General features: G+C 41.1%; 1 protein-coding gene and 1 pseudogene across 1 annotated transcript in view; both read right to left on the bottom strand.

Moving 5' to 3' along the window:
• The window catches only part of IL2RB (interleukin 2 receptor subunit beta), a 47,719-nt gene extending 31,477 nt beyond the window's left edge, over positions 1-16,242 (bottom strand). The window contains exons 1-5 of the mRNA XM_058189643.1: positions 16,216-16,242; positions 12,333-12,417; positions 11,055-11,169; positions 8,809-8,872; positions 6,568-6,673 (exon numbers count right to left, since the gene is read on the bottom strand). Coding sequence (XP_058045626.1) covers positions 6,568-6,673; positions 8,809-8,872; positions 11,055-11,169; positions 12,333-12,417; positions 16,216-16,227 — 382 coding nt within the window. The 5' untranslated portion in view covers positions 16,228-16,242. The remainder of the gene's footprint in view (positions 1-6,567; positions 6,674-8,808; positions 8,873-11,054; positions 11,170-12,332; positions 12,418-16,215) is intronic.
• A 2,302-nt stretch (positions 16,243-18,544) lies between these two features.
• LOC131202567 (uncharacterized) lies at positions 18,545-22,506 on the bottom strand (annotated as a pseudogene).
• Positions 22,507-23,797: the final 1,291 nt, after the last annotated feature.

The raw sequence follows: 23,797 nt of genomic DNA, 5'->3' as shown, positions 1-23,797 counted from the left end.
AATTTGGATTATTATATCTTAATTTGGATTATTATATCTTAATTTGGATTATTATATCTTAATTTGGATTATTATATCTTAATTTGGATTATTATATCTTAATTTGGATTATTATATCTTAATTTGGATTATTATATCTTAATTTGGATTATTATATCTTAATTTGGATTATTATATCTTAATTTGGATTATTATATCTTAATTTGGATTATTATATCTTAATTTGGATTATTATATCTTAATTTGGATTATTATATCTTAATTTGGATTATTATATCTTAATTTGGATTATTATATCTTAATTTGGATTATTATATCTTAATTTGGATTATTATATCTTAATTTGGATTATTATATCTTAATTTGGATTATTATATCTTAATTTGGATTATTATATCTTAATTTGGATTATTATATCTTAATTTGGATTATTATATCTTAATTTGGATTATTATATCTTAATTTGGATTATTATATCTTAATTTGGATTATTATATCTTAATTTGGATTATTATATCTTAATTTGGATTATTATATCTTAATTTGGATTATTATATCTTAATTTGGATTATTATATCTTAATTTGGATTATTATATCTTAATTTGGATTATTATATCTTAATTTGGATTATTATATCTTAATTTGGATTATTATATCTTAATTTGGATTATTATATCTTAATTTGGATTATTATATCTTAATTTGGATTATTATATCTTAATTTGGATTATTATATCTTAATTTGGATTATTATATCTTAAATTTATGTGATATGGTATCCCTTATTTTAATTGTGATGCTTCTGACACAAATAAACAAACTTCTGATTTCATTTATGGTCATTATGATGAGTAGACCTCAAAGATAAGGACAGTGGGAGATGATAGAGTTTGAAATTAGAAGATAAGAGATAAATTGAACTTGTTCCTGGTCTTAATACTATGAGAAGTGATTGCCCAGGAAACCCGGCGGGTGAGTGGCCTATTCCAGCTGGAGGCCTGGCTTAGCGGCCACGAAGAGGCCCGATGGTCGCCTTCTTTGTCATCTTGAAGGTTGTCCACGGGTCTAGGGGACGCCCTCGCTACCATCTAGAGGACGTCTATGGACCACCTATGGGGGCTTTTTGAGTCCTTTGCCCCCCCCCCCGGACTTTTGGAGAGAGATGCCTCGTCGGTGGAGCAGCTTGGCCCATTAGGCGTGTGTTTCGGCCTCTTTGTCAACTTGAAGGACGATCACGGGCCATGTAGGCACCTTTTTACCATCTTCGAGGATGCCCATGGGCTGGCTGCAAGGGGATCTTCTGAAGACCTTTGGTCCCCAGCTGGGGGAATTGAGGATGGTCCTGGACAATCCTAGCTTGTCTATTGTAGGACTATATCCTTCTCCCCCCCCCGCGCCCATAGACCACCCCTCGGGATTGGAGATGAGGGGTTGGAGCTCTGACTGAATCATGGCGGTTTGTTTATCTACCGCCCAAGACCTATATCCCGTCTGTCTTCTACTCGGAATTACTGGTGCGTCAATTTCCATCTTGACAGGTCCAGGATGGGTCTGTGCCGGACTTTTATCATGCGGTCATTTACAGCGGCTGACCTTCTTGCCCTGCGAGATTCCCCTCTCTCGCGGTCTGGCCCCCCACATTATCGAGGGCCCATCTTGAGGACGGGTTTTGGAACCCCGAGAGATGGCATGCCAAAATAGGAGACTCAGGGATTTTAATTAATTATTTTAATCGGGTTTTAAGGGAATTTTAATGGGAATTTTAAGGAGGTGGGAACTGACGGGTCTGGGTTGGAGGGGGAGGTAGTGTCGGGTGGGGTGGGAGGTTAGGGCGGGTGATGGGGTAGCCCGTCGGGAGGAAACCAGTTCCAGCGCATGCTCGTGGCGACTATCAAATGGGTTCGGAGGTTATGGGGGGGGAGTGTGTTCCTTTGTGTGAGGGTGAGTCTATTTGCACGGTAAGTGGGAGGGGCAGATATGGCGGAAGGGGGGGATCGTATCGACATAGGGGGTCACGCGTTCGATGTATGCAGGCGGTCGCCTGCCCGATCTGACTTCTCCGTTCCCCGGATGGTCAAGACCCTCAGAGCCTGGGCCTTCGTCTGATGTTATGCAACGCACGGTCCGTGGCCAATAAGGCCCCCCTAATACATGATCTGATTCAGGGGGGTGCCGCGGATATTATAGGCGTTACGGAGACCTGGTTGGGCACTGAAGGGGGTGTGCCCCTGGTCGAGATGTGCCCACCAGGTTTCCGTGCATTCCATCAGCCGAGGGCCCAGGGTAGGGGTGGAGGGGTGGCGGTTGCTATTAAAGAGAGTCTAGAGCCGAGGAGACCACTGTACCTCAGATTGCCGGGTGTGAATCCCTCTTTGTGAGGTGGGGTCATAGATGTCAGATGGGCTTGCTGGTCGCGTACCTGGCTCCTTGCTGCGTGACAGCTGCCCTGCCCGAGCTCCTGGAGGTGCTTGCCGAGGTGGCAGTGGAGACCCCCAGACTTTTAGTCATGGGGGACTTTAACTTGCCATCTGCCGGCTCGTCATCGACGGTAGCTCGGGAGTTCTTGGCCTCCATGACGGCCTTGGACCTGACTCAAGTAGTGGATGGCCCCACTCACATCGGGGGAGGCACACTGGACCTGATTTTGTCTCTGGTCAGTGGTTGAGAGATCTGGACTTAAAGGAAATAGTCATTGAACCTTTGTCATGGTCAGATCACTCTCTCCTTCGCCTGGACTTTCTGACCGCTACCCAACACCGCGGGAGGCGGAACCATTACGTTGGTACCGTCCCAGGCGCCTGATGGACCCAGAGAGGTTTCGGACGGAGCTTGGGCCACTTCCTGAGGGGCTGGCTCACGGCACGGCAGAGGAACTAGCTGCAGCCTGGGAGCGGGCTGCGGCTGGGGCTTTAGACCGTGTCGTGCCTTTGCGACCTCTGACCCGGCGCAGATCCCAACCAGCTCCTTGGTTCTCCGAGGAGCTGAGGCGGATGAAACGCCGGAGAAGACGCCTAGAGAGTTCCTGGAGGTCCAGCCCTTCAGAGGCTGATCGGACACTAGTTAGATCCTATACTAGGACCTACCTAGTGGCACTGAGGAAGCGGCGTTGCTACGCCTCCTCCCTCATTGCGTCGGCAGATAACCGCCCAGCTGCCCTGTTTCGGGTGACCCGCTCCCTCCTTCACCAGGGGGAGCGGGATGACCCGGTGCAGGGACGTGCTGAGGAGTTTAACGGGTATCTATACGATAAAATCGTTCAGCTTAGGGACGGTCTGGACCAAAATTGTGGCGATTCAGACGGGTATCTGAGGCGGTCTTGGTGATGTTGTTTGGGATGAGTTTGACCCTGTGACTCCGAGGACATGGACAGGTTGCTGGGTAGATTGAATGCCACCACGTGTTTACTGGACCCGTGCCCCTCCTGGCTGGTGCTGGCCACTCAGGAGGTGACACGAGGCTGGCTCAGGGGATTACGAGTGCTTCCTTGTTGGAGGAGTCTTTCCGGCCGCCTTGAAAGAGGCGGTGGTGAGGCCCTCCTCAAGAAGCCTTCCTGGACCCGGCTGTTTTAGGTAATTATCGTCCGGTCTCCAACCTTCGCCCGGCGAAGGTTGTAGAATATGGTGGCATATCAGTTTCCCCTGCACCTGGAGGAAACTGTCTATCTGGACCCGTTCAGTCCGGCTTCCGACCGGTTACAGCACTGAGACGGCTTTGGTCGCGTTGGTGGATGATCTCTGGAGGGCCAGGGATAGGGGTTATTCCTCTGCCCTGGTCCTATTAGACCTCTCAGCGGCTTTTGATACCATCGACCATGGTATCCTGCTGCGCCGGTTGGAGGGATTGGGAGTGGGAGGCACCGTTTATCGGTGGTTCTCCTCCTATCTCTCCGACCGGTCGCAGACGGTGTTGACGGGGGGGCAGAGGTCGGCCCCGCGGCGCCTCACTTGTGGGGTGCCGCAGGGGTCGATTCTCTCGCCCCTTCTGTTCAACATCTATATGAAGCCGCTGGGTGAGATCATCAGTGGCTTCAGTGTGAGGTACCAGCTGTACGCTGATGACACCCAGCTGTACTTTTCCACACCGGGCCACCCCAATGAAGCTATCGAAGTGCTGTCCCGGTGTTTGGAAGCCGTACGGGTCTGGATGGGGAGAAACAGGCTCAAGCTCAATCCCTCCAAGACAGAGTGGCTGTGGATGCCGGCATCCCGGTACAGTCAGCTGAGTCCGCGGCTGACTGTCGGGAGCGAGTCATTGGCCCCGATGGAGAGGGTGCGCAATTTGGGCGTTCTCCTGGATGCACGGCTGTCTTTTGAAGACCATTTGACGGCCGTCTCCAGGAGAGCTTTCCACCAGGTTCGCCTGGTGCGCCAGTTGCGCCCCTTTCTAGACCGGGATGCCTTGTGCACAGTCACTCACGCCCTTGTGACGTCTCGTCTGGACTACTGCAATGCTCTCTACATGGGGCTCCCCTTGAAGGGCATCCGGAGGCTGCAGTTGGTCCAGAATGCAGCTGTGCGGGTGATAGAGGGAGCCCCTCGTGGCTCCCGAGTGACACCTATCCTGCGCAGGCTGCACTGGCTACCTGTGGCCTTCCGGGTGCGCTTCAAGGTGTTGGTGAACGTCTTTAAAGCGCTCCATGGCATAGGGCCGGGTTACTTACGGGACCGCCTGCTGCTACCGAATACCTCTCACCGACCCGTGCGCTCTCACAGAGAGGGACTCCTCAGGGTGCCGTCGGCGCGACAGTGTCGTCTGGCGACACCCAGGGGAAGGGCCTTCTCTGTGGGGGCTCCCGCCCTCTGGAACGAACTCCCCCCAGGACTTCGTCAACTTCCGGACCTCCGAACCTTTCGCCGCGAGCTTAAAACTTACTTATTTATCTGCGCTGGACTGGGTTAGTTTTTTAAGTTATGGGTTTTTTAATGGGTTTTATCTCCAAATTTTAATTGTGGCCAATTTAAATAAGTTTTTTAATTGTATTTTAATTGTATTTATAGTGTATTGTGTATTTTTACTTGGCTGTGAACCGCCCTGAGTCCTTCGGGAGAAGGGCGGTATACAAATTTAAATAATAAATAAATAATAAATAAAATTGATGCCAGGTCAAGATTAAAAGGTTAAAAAGAAATTTATCTCATATTAAAGGATGAAGTACATTTGGCAAGTTTTACTGAAATTTGGGTGGACAGTTAGCAAGCTGATTTGATCTAACCATGAGTGAATCAAGTACTTTCCATTGATAAAGTGCAACTTTCCTAGCTTGGCATCCTTTAATTATGTTGCAACTATAATTCTCACAGTTTCATTCACTCATTCATTTCATTTCATTTCATTCATTCATTCATTTAACTATGTTAGCTGGGTTTTTGAAGGAGCTGTAGGTGCAATATATCTGAAGGACCCCAGAATTGGAAGATTATATAATGCCTATATAACTGGTATTCTTTCATGGAAAAAATAGTGGTGGTCTCAACTCCTTTCCAGAACATGGGACACAACCAGGGATGGGCTGCTGGGGGTTCTTAGGGGTTCGGGAGAACCTCTACTTAAGATTCTGTGCAGTTCAGAGACCCCTCAAATCCCACTTCTGGTTCACCCTGCCCCGCCCCACCCCTGCCCGCCCCTCACAGGAGTCCCCACGCAGCCCGTTTTGGATGCAGGTAAGTGCAGGGCGCACCTGGAGGCATCCGGAGGGAGGACCCGGAGGCTTGGGGAGGGCAAAAAATAGGCCTTTTGGAAGTTCAGGAAGGCTGGAAACAGGCCCTTTTTCACCCTCCAGAGGGCCTCCAGATCCTGGGGAGGCCATTTTTGCCCTCCCAGAGCCTCAAGGAAAGTCTCCAGAGCCCAGGGAGGGCAAAAATGCCCTCCCAAGCCATGGTGCAGGAGGCCGACTAGGCCACGCCCACCATGGCTACGGCCACCCAGCAACTGGGCAGAAACCCCTTGCTAAAATTTTTGAACACAAGAATAGTTATGCTGAGTCTACTCCCATTGAGCATAAAATTCACAGTCCTCATTATTTCATCTCATCAGCGATCCTGGCAGAAATATTTCATTCGCATGCATGCATAGAGTCAGATGACATGGGAGGGTTCTTGATACATGATACATTCTGAATATTTTGAGCTGTGGGTTTGGATAAGTGTTTCAGTTGCTTTGAGAAGCTGCAAGTATTCATTATAGTACTGAATTATGACCTACTTGTGTTGTGATTGTTGCTACTTTTTTTTCCTTCTTCACATCATTATTCATTATTTCAGTCTAAAGCTATCATTATCCTTGAGTTTCCACTACCGGTTTAGCAAAGACTATTTAATTGGTTGAATGTCTCTCATTAATAGCTAAAATAAAAGATAACAGCTGTTGCCTATATGACACAATGACTGTTACGCTTTTTCTCTGGGTCGAACCTAATTTCCATTGCATAGTGCTATTTTGGCTACATGAAATATAGCACATGGAATCATAGGAATGGCAAACAGGAAAATATATCATACAATCTAGTGAACTAGCACATGACAAAGTATCAAATATCAAATGTCTCAAACCAGACATTTTCAACTTACTGTTCTGAAATGGTTTTATTGTCTGATTATGAACCTCTGTCCACTTCTCCCCAGTATAGCAAGACACAACGAAGAGAATAGTGTCTACAATAGTCAAGCTGTAATCCTAAAAACAAATATAGCACTGTTAATTAAGAGCAGAACCAGTTATTCTATCACAGATGTTGTTGCAAAGAACAGTACATAAAACGAAAGTATGTCAGATGATGTTCTGTAAACTCGTGATAGGTATGGCTATTAAATGTTCTTAATTAAAATTGGAGATTTACTTTTTCAGTTATATAGTTTGTAAGGAAACTTTCACACAGAAATACTGTAAGACTACAGCAGGTCATCTTCACAATGTTATTTTGGAAAGCATTTCTGAGTTGTAGCATGTGTATAATTGTATGTTGTGTATCATGATGCATTCTTCACAATCTCAAAAAAGTTTCTTTAAACAACTTTAGTTAATGTTTCTAGAGCTGGCTTTTATTTTTTGGGGGGAAAGTAATGATTTTGATACTGTTACTATAAGTTTTTTTTTAATGTACAGTAATCTAGTCTACATGGACCTTTTGAAGAAGACTTGAAAAGGATAGTTGGTTCAGAATACTGATTCAGATTTCTGTTGAAAGTTAGGTGACACTCCTATTTTTTTAGCATTTTAATTTAATGAAGTTCAACCTTTATGAGCTTCTGGTTTATTTAGGATGGAAATGTAACAAATTTCTTTTAAAGTCCTAAATATGTTTTACCCAGGAAGCTTAAAATTGTGGCTATCTGTTCAATTATTCCAGAGAATAAAGGCCAGTATAGGTACAGTATCTAAACTGAGATTCTCAATAGAAGAGGATGCAATTCAGAGGTGAGGCTTTCTTCTCAGTTATGAAAGTATGCTAGCCTGGCTCTCCATTCTATCTCTGATTCCTAATCTGGAATTAGGCTGGTGTTCGTAAGAGAGAAAGGACCTTCTTTGTAATGGCATCATGGTTCTGAATCGATTTCCTTTTCCTGGAACTATATTTTAACTCCTTTTTTTAAAAAAAGGATTGTGAAGACAAATTTTACAACTCTTAATTTTGATGATATAGAATAGAATAGATTAAGACTCTTAATTTTGATGATATAGAATAGAATAGAATAGAATAGAATAGAATAGAATAGAATAGAATAGAATAGAATAGAATAGAATTCTTTATTGGCCAAGTGTGATTGGACACACAAGGAATTTGTCTTTGGTACATATGCTCTCAGTGTATATAAAAAGACAAGATACACTCATCAAAAATCATAAGGTACAACACTTAATGATAGTCATAGGGTACAAATAAGCAATCAAATCATACTAGGAAACAATTAATATAAATTGTAAGGATACAAGCAACAAAGTTACAGTCATGTAGTCATAAGTGGGAGGAGACAGGTGATAGGAACAATGAGAAAATTAATAGTAATTGTAGTGCAGACTTAGTGAATAGTTTGACAGTGTTGAGGCAATTATTTGTTTAGCAGAGTGATGGCGTTCGGGGAAAAACTGTTCTTGTGTCTAGTTGTTTTGGTGTGCAGTGCTCTATAGCATCATTTTGAGTTGAAACAATTTATGTCCAAGATGCGAGGGGTCTGCAAATATTTTCACAGCCCTCTTTTGGATATTTTGTGTCATATTTTTTGTTATAACTTTCTATTCATTTTTTCCTCTAATTAATGTTTTGTGGAAATTTGATAATAATTGTTTTTTTTAATTGATAGAGAGATGATGTTTGCATATTTACTTGTACATTCAGTTTGAATTCAATTTCTATTGAAATAAGTAAATGAAATCACCCCACAACTGTTAAATCAGTTGGGTTAAATCAGTTTTAACTGTTATACTGTATATATCCTTGGAAGTTTGGTGGCTTTGGTGATAATTGAAATATTCTTTTTTCCCCCCTCTGCCAAAATAAAGGGAATGGATCAAAGCAATATGGAGAAGAATAAGAATGGTACATATAACTGAGTCTTCACATACCGATATCAGTGAACAAGTCAAATTATTATTAAAACAGAAACTTCAGCCTTATATCTTGAAATGAGGCAATTTTAATATGCCGAAATATGCAGCCAAAGGACAAAGAACTTTTGGTGTTGGAGGATTAATCACTTTGTAGCTGTAAGTGTGCTTCCTCAAATATTGTTTTTTCCAGCATCATATACTGAGAACAACTTTTATAAAAAGATTGTTCACATTAGCCAGGATTTTGTAAAAGGATTACTTACCTCAAGAATCAGTTTACAGCTCCTTATGCTCGTGCCATTCATTTGACATGTCTTAGGTGGTTTCCTGCAAGGAAGACTTGTCATAAGGCACACAAATGTCTAAATTTCACACATAAACAATTTATTCACACAATGCAAGATAGCCATTGTAGGATCAAATAACTCGCATGCAGAAATAGGTTATTAATTTAATATCACTGATAGAATTATTCCCTAGCCAGGCTCAATTTGGAATATTGATGCTTATGTGTATAAAACTTTAACACAAATTCAGAATGAAATAGATAAAAGAGAAATTTTCTAATATCTCTAAATCTATATTTTAAGATTAACTGAGGAGATCTTGCCTTTTGGTCTTATGGTGTGATAGCTTGAAACTGAACTTTATTAGAGGCAGCATTCCAATTATGGATTTTGGAAGAAATATGCTGGAAAAAATATTTGTTCACAAATTTTGGAAGTGTAATCTGACTACAGGACTACTATTTTTTAAATGGTATTTTTTGTGTTTTAATTCTGGTATAGTAGGGCTTCATTGTATTACATATATATATCTTAGATTCTTTGAAAGGAAAGGCAGCATCTGAGCAAAATACATAATGAAGCCTCAAATTCTTTTCAGTTGAATCACATTCAGGTGCCAGTCTGCTATTCCCATTTTAGATACTCCAGATGAGTAAATTTACTTTTGAATAACAGCAAATTATAGAACCCAATCAATATTTTAATACATACGTTTCAACTGACAAATTTTAATGCATAAATTTAAATATTTTATAAAACTAATAGGCTGGCTGGAGCCAATTCACCACACCCACCTCGCCATGGGACAATTCAACAAATACAAAAGTTAATTAATTTTGATGGAACCATGGCCAATAATAATAATAAAAGAAAGAAAGTCAATCCAGAGATGCAAGAGCTACAATACTTTTGACAAAAACATGGTCACCGATAATAAAAGTAACTGAATGAAACAATACAGTGTTGAATTGTCCTGCGGCACGTTGTCCTATGGTGAGTTAGCTGTGGCAAGTTGTCCCATGGTGATTTGGCCATGATAAGTTGTTCATAGCAAGTTGGCTGTGATGAGTAGACCATGGTGAATTGTCCTAGACCCTTCTCTTAGGGCTCCAGAAAGGTTTGAAAACCTGGCTTTGGTCCCAGGCCTGGATTTGATACTGATGATTTGTTTAAGGCCTCTGTTTTGTTTTGCTGATTAGTTTAGTTTGGACTAACTGATTTTATATTTTTAGCTGTTTTGGGGTTTTTTCCTAGTTTGTACGCATCACAGAATCCACTGGAGTTGGGAAGCTAATACATCTAAATAAATAAATAGCAAAATAACAGCCAACACTGGGAAACTTGCCATGGTTGAGAAACCCTGTTTACAGATTACAATATTGTCAATTGTGTCACAAGTTAACTTGTTAAACTTTTTAACTGAAGAGTGACTTAACCAAAAATTAAGAATACTAAAAAAATTGAGCTTGACTATTTTGATGACTATATATGAAAAAGTTTTACTATCAACCTAGAAATTGGTGTTGATCTTTTAGAGTGGTTACTATCCACATTTTCAGAATCTCAGGGACTAATACAATTTTTATAAGACAGAACTTGCAAATTATTAAGGTGCACGGATGTAAGTATTCAAAGTCAATATTTTCCTAAGAGTGTTTTTTGGAGGGGTAAAAAGTTTTTTATTTGTTTAACACACACACAAACATACAATACATTTTTTCTGAACAGAATATTGGCCAGATTTCAAGTTTATACAACTTTTAGTTCTCTTCTAACATATTTTATATGCTTACATTAATATATTTTACCTTTCTCTCTCATTTTTATTTTCTTTCTTTTATTTATGTTGTATATCTAATCTTACCCTTCGCCCTGAATTTTATTCATTTATCAACTTCCCTATTTCCCCCCGTCTCCTTAATCCCTCTAAATTAAATCCTTTATTTCTCAATTTATATTTGTAAAATTTTATATAAACTACTTATCAAATATTAGAGTCATTCATATATTTGCAATTTAAAAACAATTCATATAATATTAACTAAGAGTGTTGAAGACAATGAGCTTGGTGGCTTTATGGAAGTCATTGGAAACGAATATTCTACATATTTCTTTGACAAGAGATTAGATGCTTTTTTCCCCTATTGATGAATGACTTGAATAGACCTAAGACAAGGCAAACTGGTTTTTATCTTCTAAATGCATTTTACTGGTTTACTTACTCATATTCGACTGAAGCAGTGACTTGGCATTGCCCTTTCATAGCATTTTTCACAGGGATCCAGGTGCAAATGACTGTCTCAAACGAGTCATATAAACAATCCAGATTTGAAGATTCTGTTAGTAGAGAGATGAAAATCTGTTGTGTCATTTCATTCTGTGTTATTTGAAACTCACTGCGGCAGGCAGATCTGCTGAGCGGGCAAAAGAAGGCTTATTCCTCCCCCACCCTTTTTATTTCTCTTTTTAGTGGATGAGCAGATTTTGTTATTGGAAAAGATATTATGGACATGGCCAGCCATTGGGCAACACTTTGGTTATGAAAGAAATATTCATAATATCATGGGGTTTAATCAATGATGGGTAAACAACTGTGTCGCCCTTTACTGTTTTCCTTATAAACTGGTCTGTTGATTTCAATAACAAATTATATAAAATGCTTCTGCCACTTAGCCTGCTTTTTCTCATGGAAACCTCACACCCAAGCTAGCTCCTGCTTCTATTCCTTCTGGCCCTTCTGTCAGCAGTCCAGTCTAATATGGCTTCCAAAGCTGACACCTTCTTTGTCATATGTAAATTATTAGCTTCCCCTTCTCTTACTTACTTACTTGAACCATATTTTCCTAATTTGGGTTTGGGTCGGAAAACAGTGGGATAGTTCTGCTTATTTACAAAAACAAATGTGGGATAAAGGCTCTCCCTCCCTTTCACCCATCAATCCATTCAATTCAGCCACTATCCCTTGAGCTCTTTTCTCCTCTTCCTTTCATATCACACTGAACAAGAAGAAAGAGCTGAGGTTCAATATCTTGGCACCTTCCAAAGCAAGGACCCCATACCCACCATGATAGTTAATAAGCCCAGTTATATCATCACCCTGTTGCTTTGTGGGGCCCTGTAAGTGAACAATTAGAAGAACAAGGTGAAAGAAGCATCAGCCTCTACTCATTTTGCTACCTTCTTTTAAGTCTGAATCATAAGGAGAAGGCAAGCAAATGGTTAAAAATACTACAACCAAGCAACAAAGTGAAGAGGATCACTGATTGCACCTTTACTCAAGGATCCCTTTACAAAACATACAGATGGCTGAGCACTGGGTTTAGGGGATCTCTTTGGTGAACCATTGCACCTACATTATACAGAATATACATGGTTTTTGGTTGTGTTTTGCACCGGAAAATTGGGATCTCAGGAGCACAACTTGAAAACTACTAGATTAGCATTTGTCCCTGACATAGTTCTAGTGTTCATTCTGAAATATATACAGAAATCAGACTTACTCTGCCTGGCTCCTGATGCTTGGAAGAATGAAATAATGTAGATTGGAATGAGCAGGCGGATCTCCATAACCAGAGATTTGAAAGACTGAGGGAAATAAAAGAAGCAATCCCAATGAACCTCACCTGCAAAGGTATGCGTATTTCAATTCACTCACTCTCCCACTCATCCATTCCTTCATTCATTTATTCTCTGGACACATCTGGACACATCTCACAGAATTTGCAATTTGATTTCATTAGTGAGGCCATTCTGTCCAACCCGTTTGATATGGCAACAACTTTGGATAATACCAACATGGATAAGTTACTGGATTTTCTTCATGAGGAGGGAGAGAAGTTTATTCTGCTCCTACTTGCAGGAATTGTAAAAAAAAAAGTATTTATGACTTTGAATTCTGGCAACTATGCTGTTGTATACCATAAGGCTATTTTGTGTTGAGTGCTATTTTTTTATATCTGTATGAAGCTGCTGAGGTAGTTATCAATCATTTTTGGGAAAGGAATCATCAATATATTTTCTGTACTCATCTCTATTTTTTTTTTACAATATCTAAATCACCCTCTGATTGAATTGATGGAGAAAATGTAAGTCAATTAACTGATACTTAATGTTGACTGTGGAGAATGTGTAGCATTCTTATTCTCAGTGGGTCATTCTGTCTTGGAAATGTTAGATGGAAGATATCTGTGAATGTAAATAATATAATTGGATGTCTAAGTGATCTTTGAGGTGAGAAACACCTAAAAGAAGCTCAGCTAAAATGTTTCTTGAACAAAGACTGATAACCTATTATTGGCCATACATTAATAATGCTCAGATTATTGTGACATGCTTTAAATGGGACTATTTTTGTACTTGGTTTGGAAACTGAACTGTTATATGTACATCAATGAAAGCAGATTCATTGCTATAATTAGTTACTTAGTCAGGTTAATAATTTTACATGTGAGATATAGATATATATATAAGGCATTGTTATTTATTTATTCATTTATTTGTATCCCACCTTTATTATTTTTACAAACAACTAATATCCAACATAGCTTCCTTCTTCTATTTTCCGCACAACAATGCAATGAGATGAATTGGGCTGAGAGAGAGCAGCTGGTCGAAGGTTACCCAGCTGCCTTTCATGGCTAAGGTGGCGCTAGAACCAGTGGTGGGATTCAAGTAATTTAACAACCGGTTCTCTGCCCTAGTAATTTCTTCCAACAACCAGTTTGCCAAACTGCTCAGAAAGTTAACAACTGGCTCTCCTGAAGTGGTGCGAACTGGCTGAATCCCACCACTGGCTAGAATGGATGGACTCCCGCTTTCTAGTCTGATGTTTGAACCACCACTAGACTAAACTGGCTCTTATAGACCTCAATTATTGAGATTTTCAGAAGAAAGCCAACTGTGCGTGCCTGGAACCACAAAATTCCATATTGCAGTTACTGCACTGAGGCTTTCTCTGTAATGATGGCTGTTTTCTGGAATGTTCTGTCTAGTGAACACCATTATGCACCTCAGGGGTGGGTTCTTTCTACCTTTACTACGGGTTCGCAATGGGATTGCGTGTGTATGTTGCTTTGCTCGTGCATGTGCCAAGCTTCTGCGCATGTGTAGATCGCCTGTGATGACATCCAGGGTCAGTGGGTGGAGCCTCCCGCCAGTTTTACTACCAGTTTTATAAAACCGGTCCGAACTGGGGCAACCCACCACCGATGCACCTCCTGTTACATTCTTCTTAAGATTTACAGTTCACCTAGGCCTTTTTACATGAATGTGGGATAAAAGGTTTTTCTTTGCTAGCCTTTGTTTTCATTTCTTTTGCCTTTTTAAAAACAACAACAACCTTTTTATCATGCATTTATATTTTAAATATATAATTTATAAAAATATAAATTATATTTTAAAATATAATAACAATATAAATGACATGGTTCCTAAAAACCATCAGTGTAACTGGAGACCTTAACAGGATATCTCTAGATCTCAAAATACCATATATTTGTGCCTGCTGAGAAACAGGCACCCTGCTATGTCTGAGTTTTAATTAGAATTAACGTTATTTTAACATAAGCACTAATTGGGAGGCTGACATGCTGCCAAACAAAACACCAGACTTCGAGATCAACTTTATTTTTAAGAATGTTTCTGGGCACTACATGGCCTATGCAATTATTTCACATGGGCTCATTAGCATGGTTGGAAAATAAAATTGTTGACTAATTGCAGCCTAATTCTTCTGCTTAGAAATTAAGAAGGGGTGGGGCAACACTTAGCCAAAAGAGGAGCTTATTTTAGAAAGCAGTTTTGGAAAGCTAAAGGGGAGATGGAGAGCATGCTCATCAGTACTAGTGAGTTCTTGTTTTGTGAATGGCCATGCCCACCATGGTGGTTGTTTTGTATATGGGCAAAGTCTCCAATGGCAGCCATTTTATAAGTACATCCAAATTGTTCTCAAAATTCCAAATGGGTTTATGTGTTTGCTGCACAAAATGTATAAACCTTCTTAGTCTCCACAATCTGGCAGTGTAAAAATGTATTCATAGCCAAAAGTACATCAGGGAACTTGGCCTTAAAGTCTCATGAACTGTCCTTTTCAGACATTTTTTCCTGATCAGGAACAGCTTAAAAGATGCTACCCATTGACTATGCAAATGTTCATTGAATTTCATTTCCTGAGTACATTTTCAGTCATTATTCTAATCACCCTGACATTTACACTTGAAGTGGAAAGTTTCTCAAAATGAATTCTTCTTTAAGTAGAAGCTATTTCACAATGAATGGATTCTACACACCACTTTAGGCAGTTGAGTATTTTCTTTTGAAACCTAAGATTTCTTCAGAGCTGTTTCTTTGTCTTCATCAACAACATATACATAAGGAAAAAAAGCAATAGATAACAGGATTCTAGAATTAAGAAGAAGAAGCAGTTGATTCTCTTTTATAAATGTTAAGATTAAAATAATTTCAGGATATTTATTTTTTTAAACAAATGTATCAAATACCAGATTTTGATATTTTGATATAAATATCAAAACTATATGCTAAATATGATTTTTAAAAAGTCTACCTAATTCACTGTATTGACCTCAAAAGTCACCAGTCAAAATAAACTTTTGGAATTTTTGCCTCCCAAAATGCTTCTTGTTGCAAGAGCATATAGAGAATTAAAAAAAAAATAACCATGAGAGAATAACTTTTAACAAAAAAACAAAAAGAAAGAAAGAAAAAAAAAAGAGAGGAAGAACATTAAAATAAAATGGAGAACATCCAGAACATCAAGAATATCCCGTCAGGATCAAACCAGTACTAACTTTATTGAGTATTTTGTTTCTCATAATGACCAATCAGATACCTCTGATTTGCTCACAAACAGGAGGTGAAGATATATGTCTCTCTTGCAGTTGTTCTGCTACAAGTGGCATTTTTTTTTAGAATAGAATAGAATTTTTTATTGGCCAAGTGTGATTGGACACACAAGGAATTTGTCTTGGTGCATATGTTCTCAGAGTACATAAAAGAAAAGATACCTTCATCAAGGTATCTTTTGGGAACATATTGGGAATACATTGCTGTCAGCCATGGGTAGTCAAAACTGATATCCCTTGATAACACCTTTTTCCTCCAGGAATTTACTTAATTCCCTTAAAAGCCATTCAGGAAAGTGATCTGCTATTAAGGAGATTCAAATTCAAGGTCACCCTCAGCCATGTGAGATCACTGGGTAGCCTTTTCAATCAGTCTTTCTCAACCAAACCTCCTTCATAGGGATTTGCTGAAGGTCAGGAATGGAGAACTATGTGTGCTATCCTTTGCTGCAGCACCCAGGACATGTTAAAAATCAATCAAATGTATAAACAAATAAAGCAAGTTAAAACAGTGTTCATTCACCTGGGTTTGCATAGCACGTGAGGAGTCTCTAATTAATAAATTCCAATTCTTAATCCTGTTTCTTTGAGAACTTTGAGGGAAGGATGAAGTTGCAAGATGAGATGCATGAAATCTGCCAGATTAAAAGTTTGTTTTAAGACATCCTCTCTTAAACTACCCCATTTAACACATGCATCCATTACCTGGTTTTATGATAATCCTCTTCTAGTCTCATGAGTCAGGTTGGAAGCGCAGTGCTGTTGATCCTGGTTTTTGGTGTGACATCCCAATAACAATTGCAGCTGCTGGATTATTAGCCTACCTATGTGCTACCATCAGAAAGAAGAATGTTCTGATGCTAATACATATTCTCAACCTTCACCTTCACACAGGAAGCATCAGAATGAGACAAACCCCGAAGTATACATTGTAAAGTATAAAGTGTTTAAAAGATGACAGTCAAAAGCCCCAGGCCACAACATAGACCACTTCCGGACTTGTAAAGTGAGTAAATAGCAGATTGATATGAAAGCAAAATTTAAGATGAGTCTGTAGATATTCTCAGTCATCTTGGATTTCCTTGTTTTTCCTTTGAAGATGTTTCACTTCGCATCCAAGAAGCTTCTTCAGCTCTGACTGGATGGTGATTTGCATATTTTTAGAGGGTTGTTGAAGCCCTTGGCTTCTTGGATGTGAAGTGAAACGTCTTCAAAGAACCCTGTGACCATGCATGCCACTTCTTAAAATGTCCAGATACTCCTCACTTCTTTCTATTTTATGACCATTTCACACTGAGAAGAATTTGGTTGAAAAGAGGCCTTTTGAAATTACACTAAAATATTGAAATATACTGTACAATACACATCATCTCCAGTCCCAAGAGGTTACCTCTCCTGTTTTATTCAGCTTTTTCAGAAGCCTTATCAGGCTGTTGGCCCAGAGCAGTTTTAGGTAGCCTCCAGTACTTTACTAGGTCATAGCACAGAAAACCTTTTTTGATCCTCTTTAGACTTCCTCTAATGAAATAAATTGACTTGAACAAGGCTGTTTCCAAGAATTGGGTTGTCCCGAATTGACACTTTAAAACCTATCTACTGTATTCCTTTGAAGGTGTCTATGGAGCTTCTCAGTCATCCAGGTTATGGTTTTCCCAAAGGTGCTTTTCCAATAGACAACTGGACTTTCTGGTTTTTTTCTTTGAAGACATTTCACTTCTCATCCAAGAAGCTTCTTCAGCTCTGATTGGACGGTGGGGAATGGAAGGTTTTATACTCCTTGCAGATACCGGGTCATTTGCATTCTTTTATTGAGTTGTTAAAAGGGATGTGGTGGCTCAGTGGCTAAGATGCTGAGCTTGTCAATCGAAAGGTCAGCAGTTCAGTGGTTCGAATTCCTAGTGCCACTTAACAGGGTGAGCTCCCATTACTTGTCCCAGCTTCTGCCAACTTAGCAGTTCAAAAGCACGTAAAAAATGCAAGTAGAAAAATAGAGACCACCTTTGGTGGGAAGGTAACAGCATTCTGTGCACCTTTGGGATTTAGTCATGCTGGCCACATGACCACAGAGACGTCTTCAGACAGCGCTGGCTCTTCAGCTTTGAAACAGAGATAGTGTTGTGTCTTGCCCGCTCTCACCGCAGCCGGGGTCTGCTTATCTGCTTCCGAATGCTGAAGAATGTCCTCCCGGCCCCAGCCCTGGCTCCATGCCCAGACAGGCTGAGGAGGGGGCATCTCCCGGTCCCAGCCCTGGCTCCATGCCCAAGCAGGCTGCAGAGGAAGGAGCACCCCCCGGCCCCAGCCCTGGCTCCATGCCCAGGCAAATGGAGCAGCTAGACCCCTCCCCCTCCTCCACAGCATGTGAGCCTGAGGAAAGTTTATTTCCAACAGCTGCTGATTGGAGTGACCCTCGCATCAGAAGACTGGATAGGCGGAGGCAACAGAAGGAAGGGAGGGGCAGGCCTTAATGAGTGCTGAGTCATGGAGCCACACCCCATGGCCTATATAAAGGATCTGCTTTCTGGCAGTCTCTGAGTCAGGCAAAGTCGAACTTATCTTGCTGAAGTCACTTTCTGGTCTCCTGCCTGCTCTGAGGACTTTGCTAGGACTTTGGGCAGAGCTGCAGAGGCAAGCCTGATTCGGATTTCCCTGACCCGGCCGTCAGCGGAGGAGTGGGACACGACAGATAAGCACTACCTCCTAGAGTTGGGAACAACTAGCACATATGTGCAAGGAAAACTTTTACCGTTACTTTTTGAGTTGTTAGGGTCCTCTGGAGGTTTATCTGTGTCATCAGGTTCATCTGAGTGATGTAAATGGGTGTGGAGCCTTCTTGGAACAGTTGAAGGAACTGTGTTGTAGATTGGAGATAGATGACATTGAATTCCTTCCCCTCTGTTGATAGAGGGATGTTCAATTTTGACATAGATGGCCTCTTTGACCCTTCTTTGAAACCAACATTCCTCTTTGTCCAAAATGTGGACTTTGCTGCCTTCAAAAGAGTGGCCTTTAAATGCAGATGGACTGCTGAGTCTAGTCCTGATGGGTTTGTTCTCCTATAATGTGCCATGCATTTATGAAGTGGTTGTTTTGTTTCCCCAATGTACAGATCTGCACATGGCTCACTGCATTGTACTGCATATACCACATTGCTCAGTTTGTGTCTGGGTGTTTTATCATTGGGGTGGACAAGCTTCTATATTAGTGTACTCTTGGGTTTGAAGTGTGCATATTATGGTGACTGAAGATCCTCCTGAGCTTTTCTGATATTCCTGCAATGTATGGAATGACAACGTCACTTTGTTTATCTTCATTGTCTGTTATGGAGGAGGTCTGTAGGATCTTTTTTGAGATTTGATGAAGGCCCACTTTATTTTATTTATTTTTTATTTTATTAAATTTCTATACCGCCCTTCTCCCGAAGGACTCAGGGTGGTGTACAGCCAAAATAAAACACGGAATATATACAATTAAAAGAATTTAAAAAGAACTATTACTATGCGGCCGATTATTAAAACATTTAAAAATTTAAAATATTATTAAAACCCCAATTTAAAACAGCTATTTATGCCAGTCCTGCTTGAATGAATAAATATGTTTTAAGCTCACGACGAAAGTTCCGAAGATCAGGCACTTGACGTAAGCCAGGGGGGAGTTCGTTCCAGAGTGTTGGTGCTCCCACAGAGAAGGCCCTACTCCTGGGGGCCGCCAGCCGACATTGTTTGGCGGACGGCACCCTGAGAAGGCCCTCTCTGTGAGAGCGTACGGGTCGGTGGGAGGCATAAGGTAGCAGCAGGCGGTCTCGTAAGTACCCGGGTCTTAGGATAGCCACATGTTCTGAAGGTTTCCTTGATGTGTTTTTGTTTTTTTCTTTCCCATCTTTGCTGGTAGGCAGGCCTTCAGCTCCGTGGTGTAGGTTTCTGATGACTCCCATTTTGTGTTCCAGTGAATGGTGGGAATCAAAATATAAATATTGAACTGCATGAGTGGGTTTCTGTAAAGTTCAATGTTAAGGCTTCTTTCTTTCTTAATGTGTACTGCACAGTCCAGGAAGGCTAGACTATTTTCTTTAACATCTTCCCATGTGAATTTGATGTATCTGTCCACAGAATTGATACGTTTGGTGAACACTTTCAGTTCCTGTATTTTGATCTTGATCCAAGTATTGTCTACATACCTATACCAACGAGTGGGTGGAATTTCTATGAAGGAGTCTAAGGCTTTGGTTTCTACCTCTACCATGTAGAGATTGCCCAAAATGTGGGACACAGGTGAACCTATGGTAAAGCCATGTTTTATCTGCAGGAACCTGTCGAGCCCAGCTCCGGATTGACACATGGCGCGACAGGGATCTGGATCATGGGAGCAGCCCCTAATCAAAGATCCGAAAAGACAAATTATTGAGGACTTGTTCGAGTGATGAAGGGATCTGCGTTTGGGAAGCATGGGGTAGGGATCATCATAGATAGCAGGAGATGAGGCTTGGGTGTCATGAAGAGCTGCCTTGGTTCTGGAATCTGGCAGATGACGTGGCAGCTGAGGCCATCGACGAGGAGGGAGAGAGTGGCTGGGCATCCAATCAACTGAGCAGTTCAGCCATGGTCGGGCTGTGAGCAGCGTGGGATGTTTAAAGGGCTGAGAGGCGGAAGCTCTCAGCGCCGACTTTATACAGAGAGATCTCGACTATTACTGAAATCCGGTTTGTAGCAGACCCAATAAACATCATGGGTGGAAAAGAAAACCAAGTTGGCTTGTTTCTTCTCATGGCATCTGGCACAACTGTGGCTGAGCTAGCCAAGAAAACTTTCATTGTATTTAAAATAGATAGTGGGCAAGCAGAGATTCAGCATGGCACATACGTTACCTGGGCTGAGGTTGGTTCTGTCACCTAAGTTGCTGTCTTGTAGCACTCATTTTTTCACTACCATGACAGCTTCAGTAGTTGGAATGCAGGTGAAGAGGGAAGTCACATCATAGGAAACCATGGTTTCATTTGGGTCCAGTTTTAGTTTCCAAACCTTGCTGGTGAATTCCTGTGAATTGTTGATGTGATGGGTGGTATTGCCAACTAATAAGGTGGTTAGATGCTTTGCAATGTTGTAGGCAACAGAGTTGATGCTACTAACAATTGGTCTGAGTGGAGTTCCCTCTTTGTGGATTTTGGAGAGTCCATATATGCATGGGTGTATATTTCTTTTTCCTGCCCTCTGGACTCTGGTGCTTTGGAGAATAATTTGACCCCCTCTTCTTTGTGGTAGCTCCTCAAATACTGGAATACTGCTATCATGCCCCCCCCAGTCCTTCTTTTTTCTAGACCAGCCAAATCCAAATCCTGCAACTGTTCTTCATATGTTCTCCAGGCCTTTAATCATCTTAGTAGCTCTTCTCTGTACTTTTTTCAAAGCCTCAACATCTTTTCTGTAGTGTGGTGTCTAAAAGTGGATATAGTATTCCAGGTATGGTCTTACTAAGGTTTTATAAAGTACTAATACTTCATGTGATTTTGAGTCTATGCCTCTATTTATACAACCAAGGATTAACCAATCCTTAATTAATCCATTACATTCTACTTACAGACTAACAACCTACTGTCTAACAAGCAATTTGGCTTTAGAAAAAAATTGTCCTGCAATCTGCAACTATTACACTGCAAAAATATATGGACTTCAAAACCTGACCAGGGCAAATCAATAGATGCAATTTATATAGACTTCTGTAAAGTCTTCGATTCAGTGGTACACGACAAGCTACTTCTAAAAGTAAAATCTTATGGCATTTCTGGATTCCTAAATAAGTAGATAGCTGTGTTCCTATCAAACAGGCAACAAGTAATCAAAATAGGGAACACCTTATCTAACCCTGCACCTGTTAACAGTGGTTTGCCCCAAGGCAGCGTTTTAGGACCCACACTCTTTATACTTTATATAAATGACCTTTGAGATCATATTATAAGCAACCGTGTCCTCTTCGCTGATGATGTAAAACTATTCAACACCATTGACAATGCTGCTACTCTACAAAAAGACCTTGACTATGTGTCAGAATGGTCAAACAATTGGCAGTTCCAAATCTCAGCCAACAAATGCTGTGTCTTACACATTGGCAAAAAAATAAATAAAAAAAAATCAGAATACAAAATACAAGCTGGGCAGATACGACCTAACAGATGACCCTCACTCTGTTAAAGACCTTGGAGTACTCATCTCAAATGATCTAAATGCCAGAGCTCACTGTAACAGCATTGCTAAAAACGCATTAAGAGTTGTTAACCTAATCTTGTGTAACTTCTTCTCTGGTAATATTGAACTGCAAACTAGGGCATACAAAACTTTTGCCAGACCAATTCTTGAATACAGCTCATCTGTCTGGAACCCACACTGCATATCGGACAATAATACAATTGAACAAGTCCAGAGATATTTCACAAGAGTCCTCCATTCCTCTGCTCGCAACAAAATACCTTATGCCACCAGACTAAGCCATTTTGGGCTTAGACAATTTAGAACTTCGCCATCTTCAGTCTGACCTAAGCATAGTATATAAAATCATCTGCTACGATGTCCTACCATCCAATGAATACTTCAGTTTCAACCAAAACAATACAAGAGCACCCAATAGATACAAACTCATGGTAAACCGTTCCAAACTAGACTGCAGAAAACACGACTTCAGTAACAGAGTTGTCAACACCTGGAATATACTATCTGACTCTATGGTTTCTTCCCAAACCTCCAAAACTTTAACCTTAGACTGTCTACTGTAGACCTCACCCCATTCCTAATAGGTCTTTAAGGGGCATGCTTAAGCACACCAGCATGCCTACCCTTGCCCAATCACCTCCTGGCTGCTTGGCCCTTTAATTGTGCCCGCAGATCAGCTGAGCCAGCGAGGGCAAGGAGCTGCCTCTCGTTCTTTCTCTCCAGGTACCTAGACAGCACACTCTAGCCAGCCCTTGCCAGGTGGTGCTTGAAATCGTTGTTCTTCCTCTGTTCACCATGGTTATCTGCAAGGAAATAGGTGCAATCATCATTGCTTTCCATAAAAAGGGATTCACAGGCAAGGATATTGCTGCTACTAAGACTGCACCTACATCAACCATTTATCGGATCATCAAGAACTTCAAGGAGAGAGGTTCAGTTGTTGTGAAGAAGGCTTCAGGGCACTCAAGAAAGTCCAGCAAGTTCCAGGACCATCTCCTAAAGGTGATTCAGCTGCGGGATCATAGGACCACCATGGCAGCAGGCAGGTGTGAGTGCATCTGCATGCAGAGTGAGGCAAAGACTTTTGGAGGATGGCCTGTTGTCAAGAAGCCTCTTCTCTCCAGGAAAAACATCAGGGACAGACTGACATTCTGCCAAAGGTACAGGGATTGGACTGCTGAAGACTGGGGTTTTCTCTGATGAATCCCCTTTCCAATTGTTTGGGGCATCCAGAACAAGCCTTGTCTGTAGAAGAAAAGGTGAGCGCTACCATTGGTCCTGTGTCATGCCAACCGTAAAGCATCCTGAGACCATTCATGTGTGGGGTTGCTTCTCAGCCAAAGGAGTGGGCTCACTCACAATTTTGCCTAGGAACACAGCCATGAATAAAGAAGGATACAAAAACATCTTCCAAGAGCACCATCTCCCAACCATCCAAAAACAGTTTGGTGACGAACAATGCCTTTTCCAGCATGATGGAGCACCTTAAGGCAAAAGTGATAACTAAAAGTGATTTTGAGTCCATGGCCAGGAAATTCCCCAGACCTTAATCCCACTGAGAACTTTTGGTCAATCCTCAAGAGGTGGGTGAACAAACAAAAGCCCATGAATTCTGACAAACTCCAAGCATTGATTATGCAAAAATGGGCTGCCATCAGTCAGGATGTGGCCCAGAAGTTGATTGACAGCATGCCAGGGCGAATTGCAGAGGTCTTGAAAATGAAGGGTCAACACTGCAAATATTGACACTTTGCATAAACTTAATGTAATTGTCAACAAAAGCCTTTGACTCTTATGCAAATGCTTGCACTTATACTTCAGGACACCATCAAAACATCTGTACGAAGATCTTCCGACACTGGAGCAGCAGACTTTGAAAATCTTTGTGTCATTCTCAAAACTTTTGGC

This window comes from Ahaetulla prasina, chromosome 7 (assembly GCF_028640845.1).
Source record: "Ahaetulla prasina isolate Xishuangbanna chromosome 7, ASM2864084v1, whole genome shotgun sequence".
In the NCBI taxonomy this organism is placed as follows: domain Eukaryota; kingdom Metazoa; phylum Chordata; class Lepidosauria; order Squamata; family Colubridae; genus Ahaetulla; species Ahaetulla prasina.
This window is presented reverse-complemented; position numbering and strand designations above follow the sequence as displayed.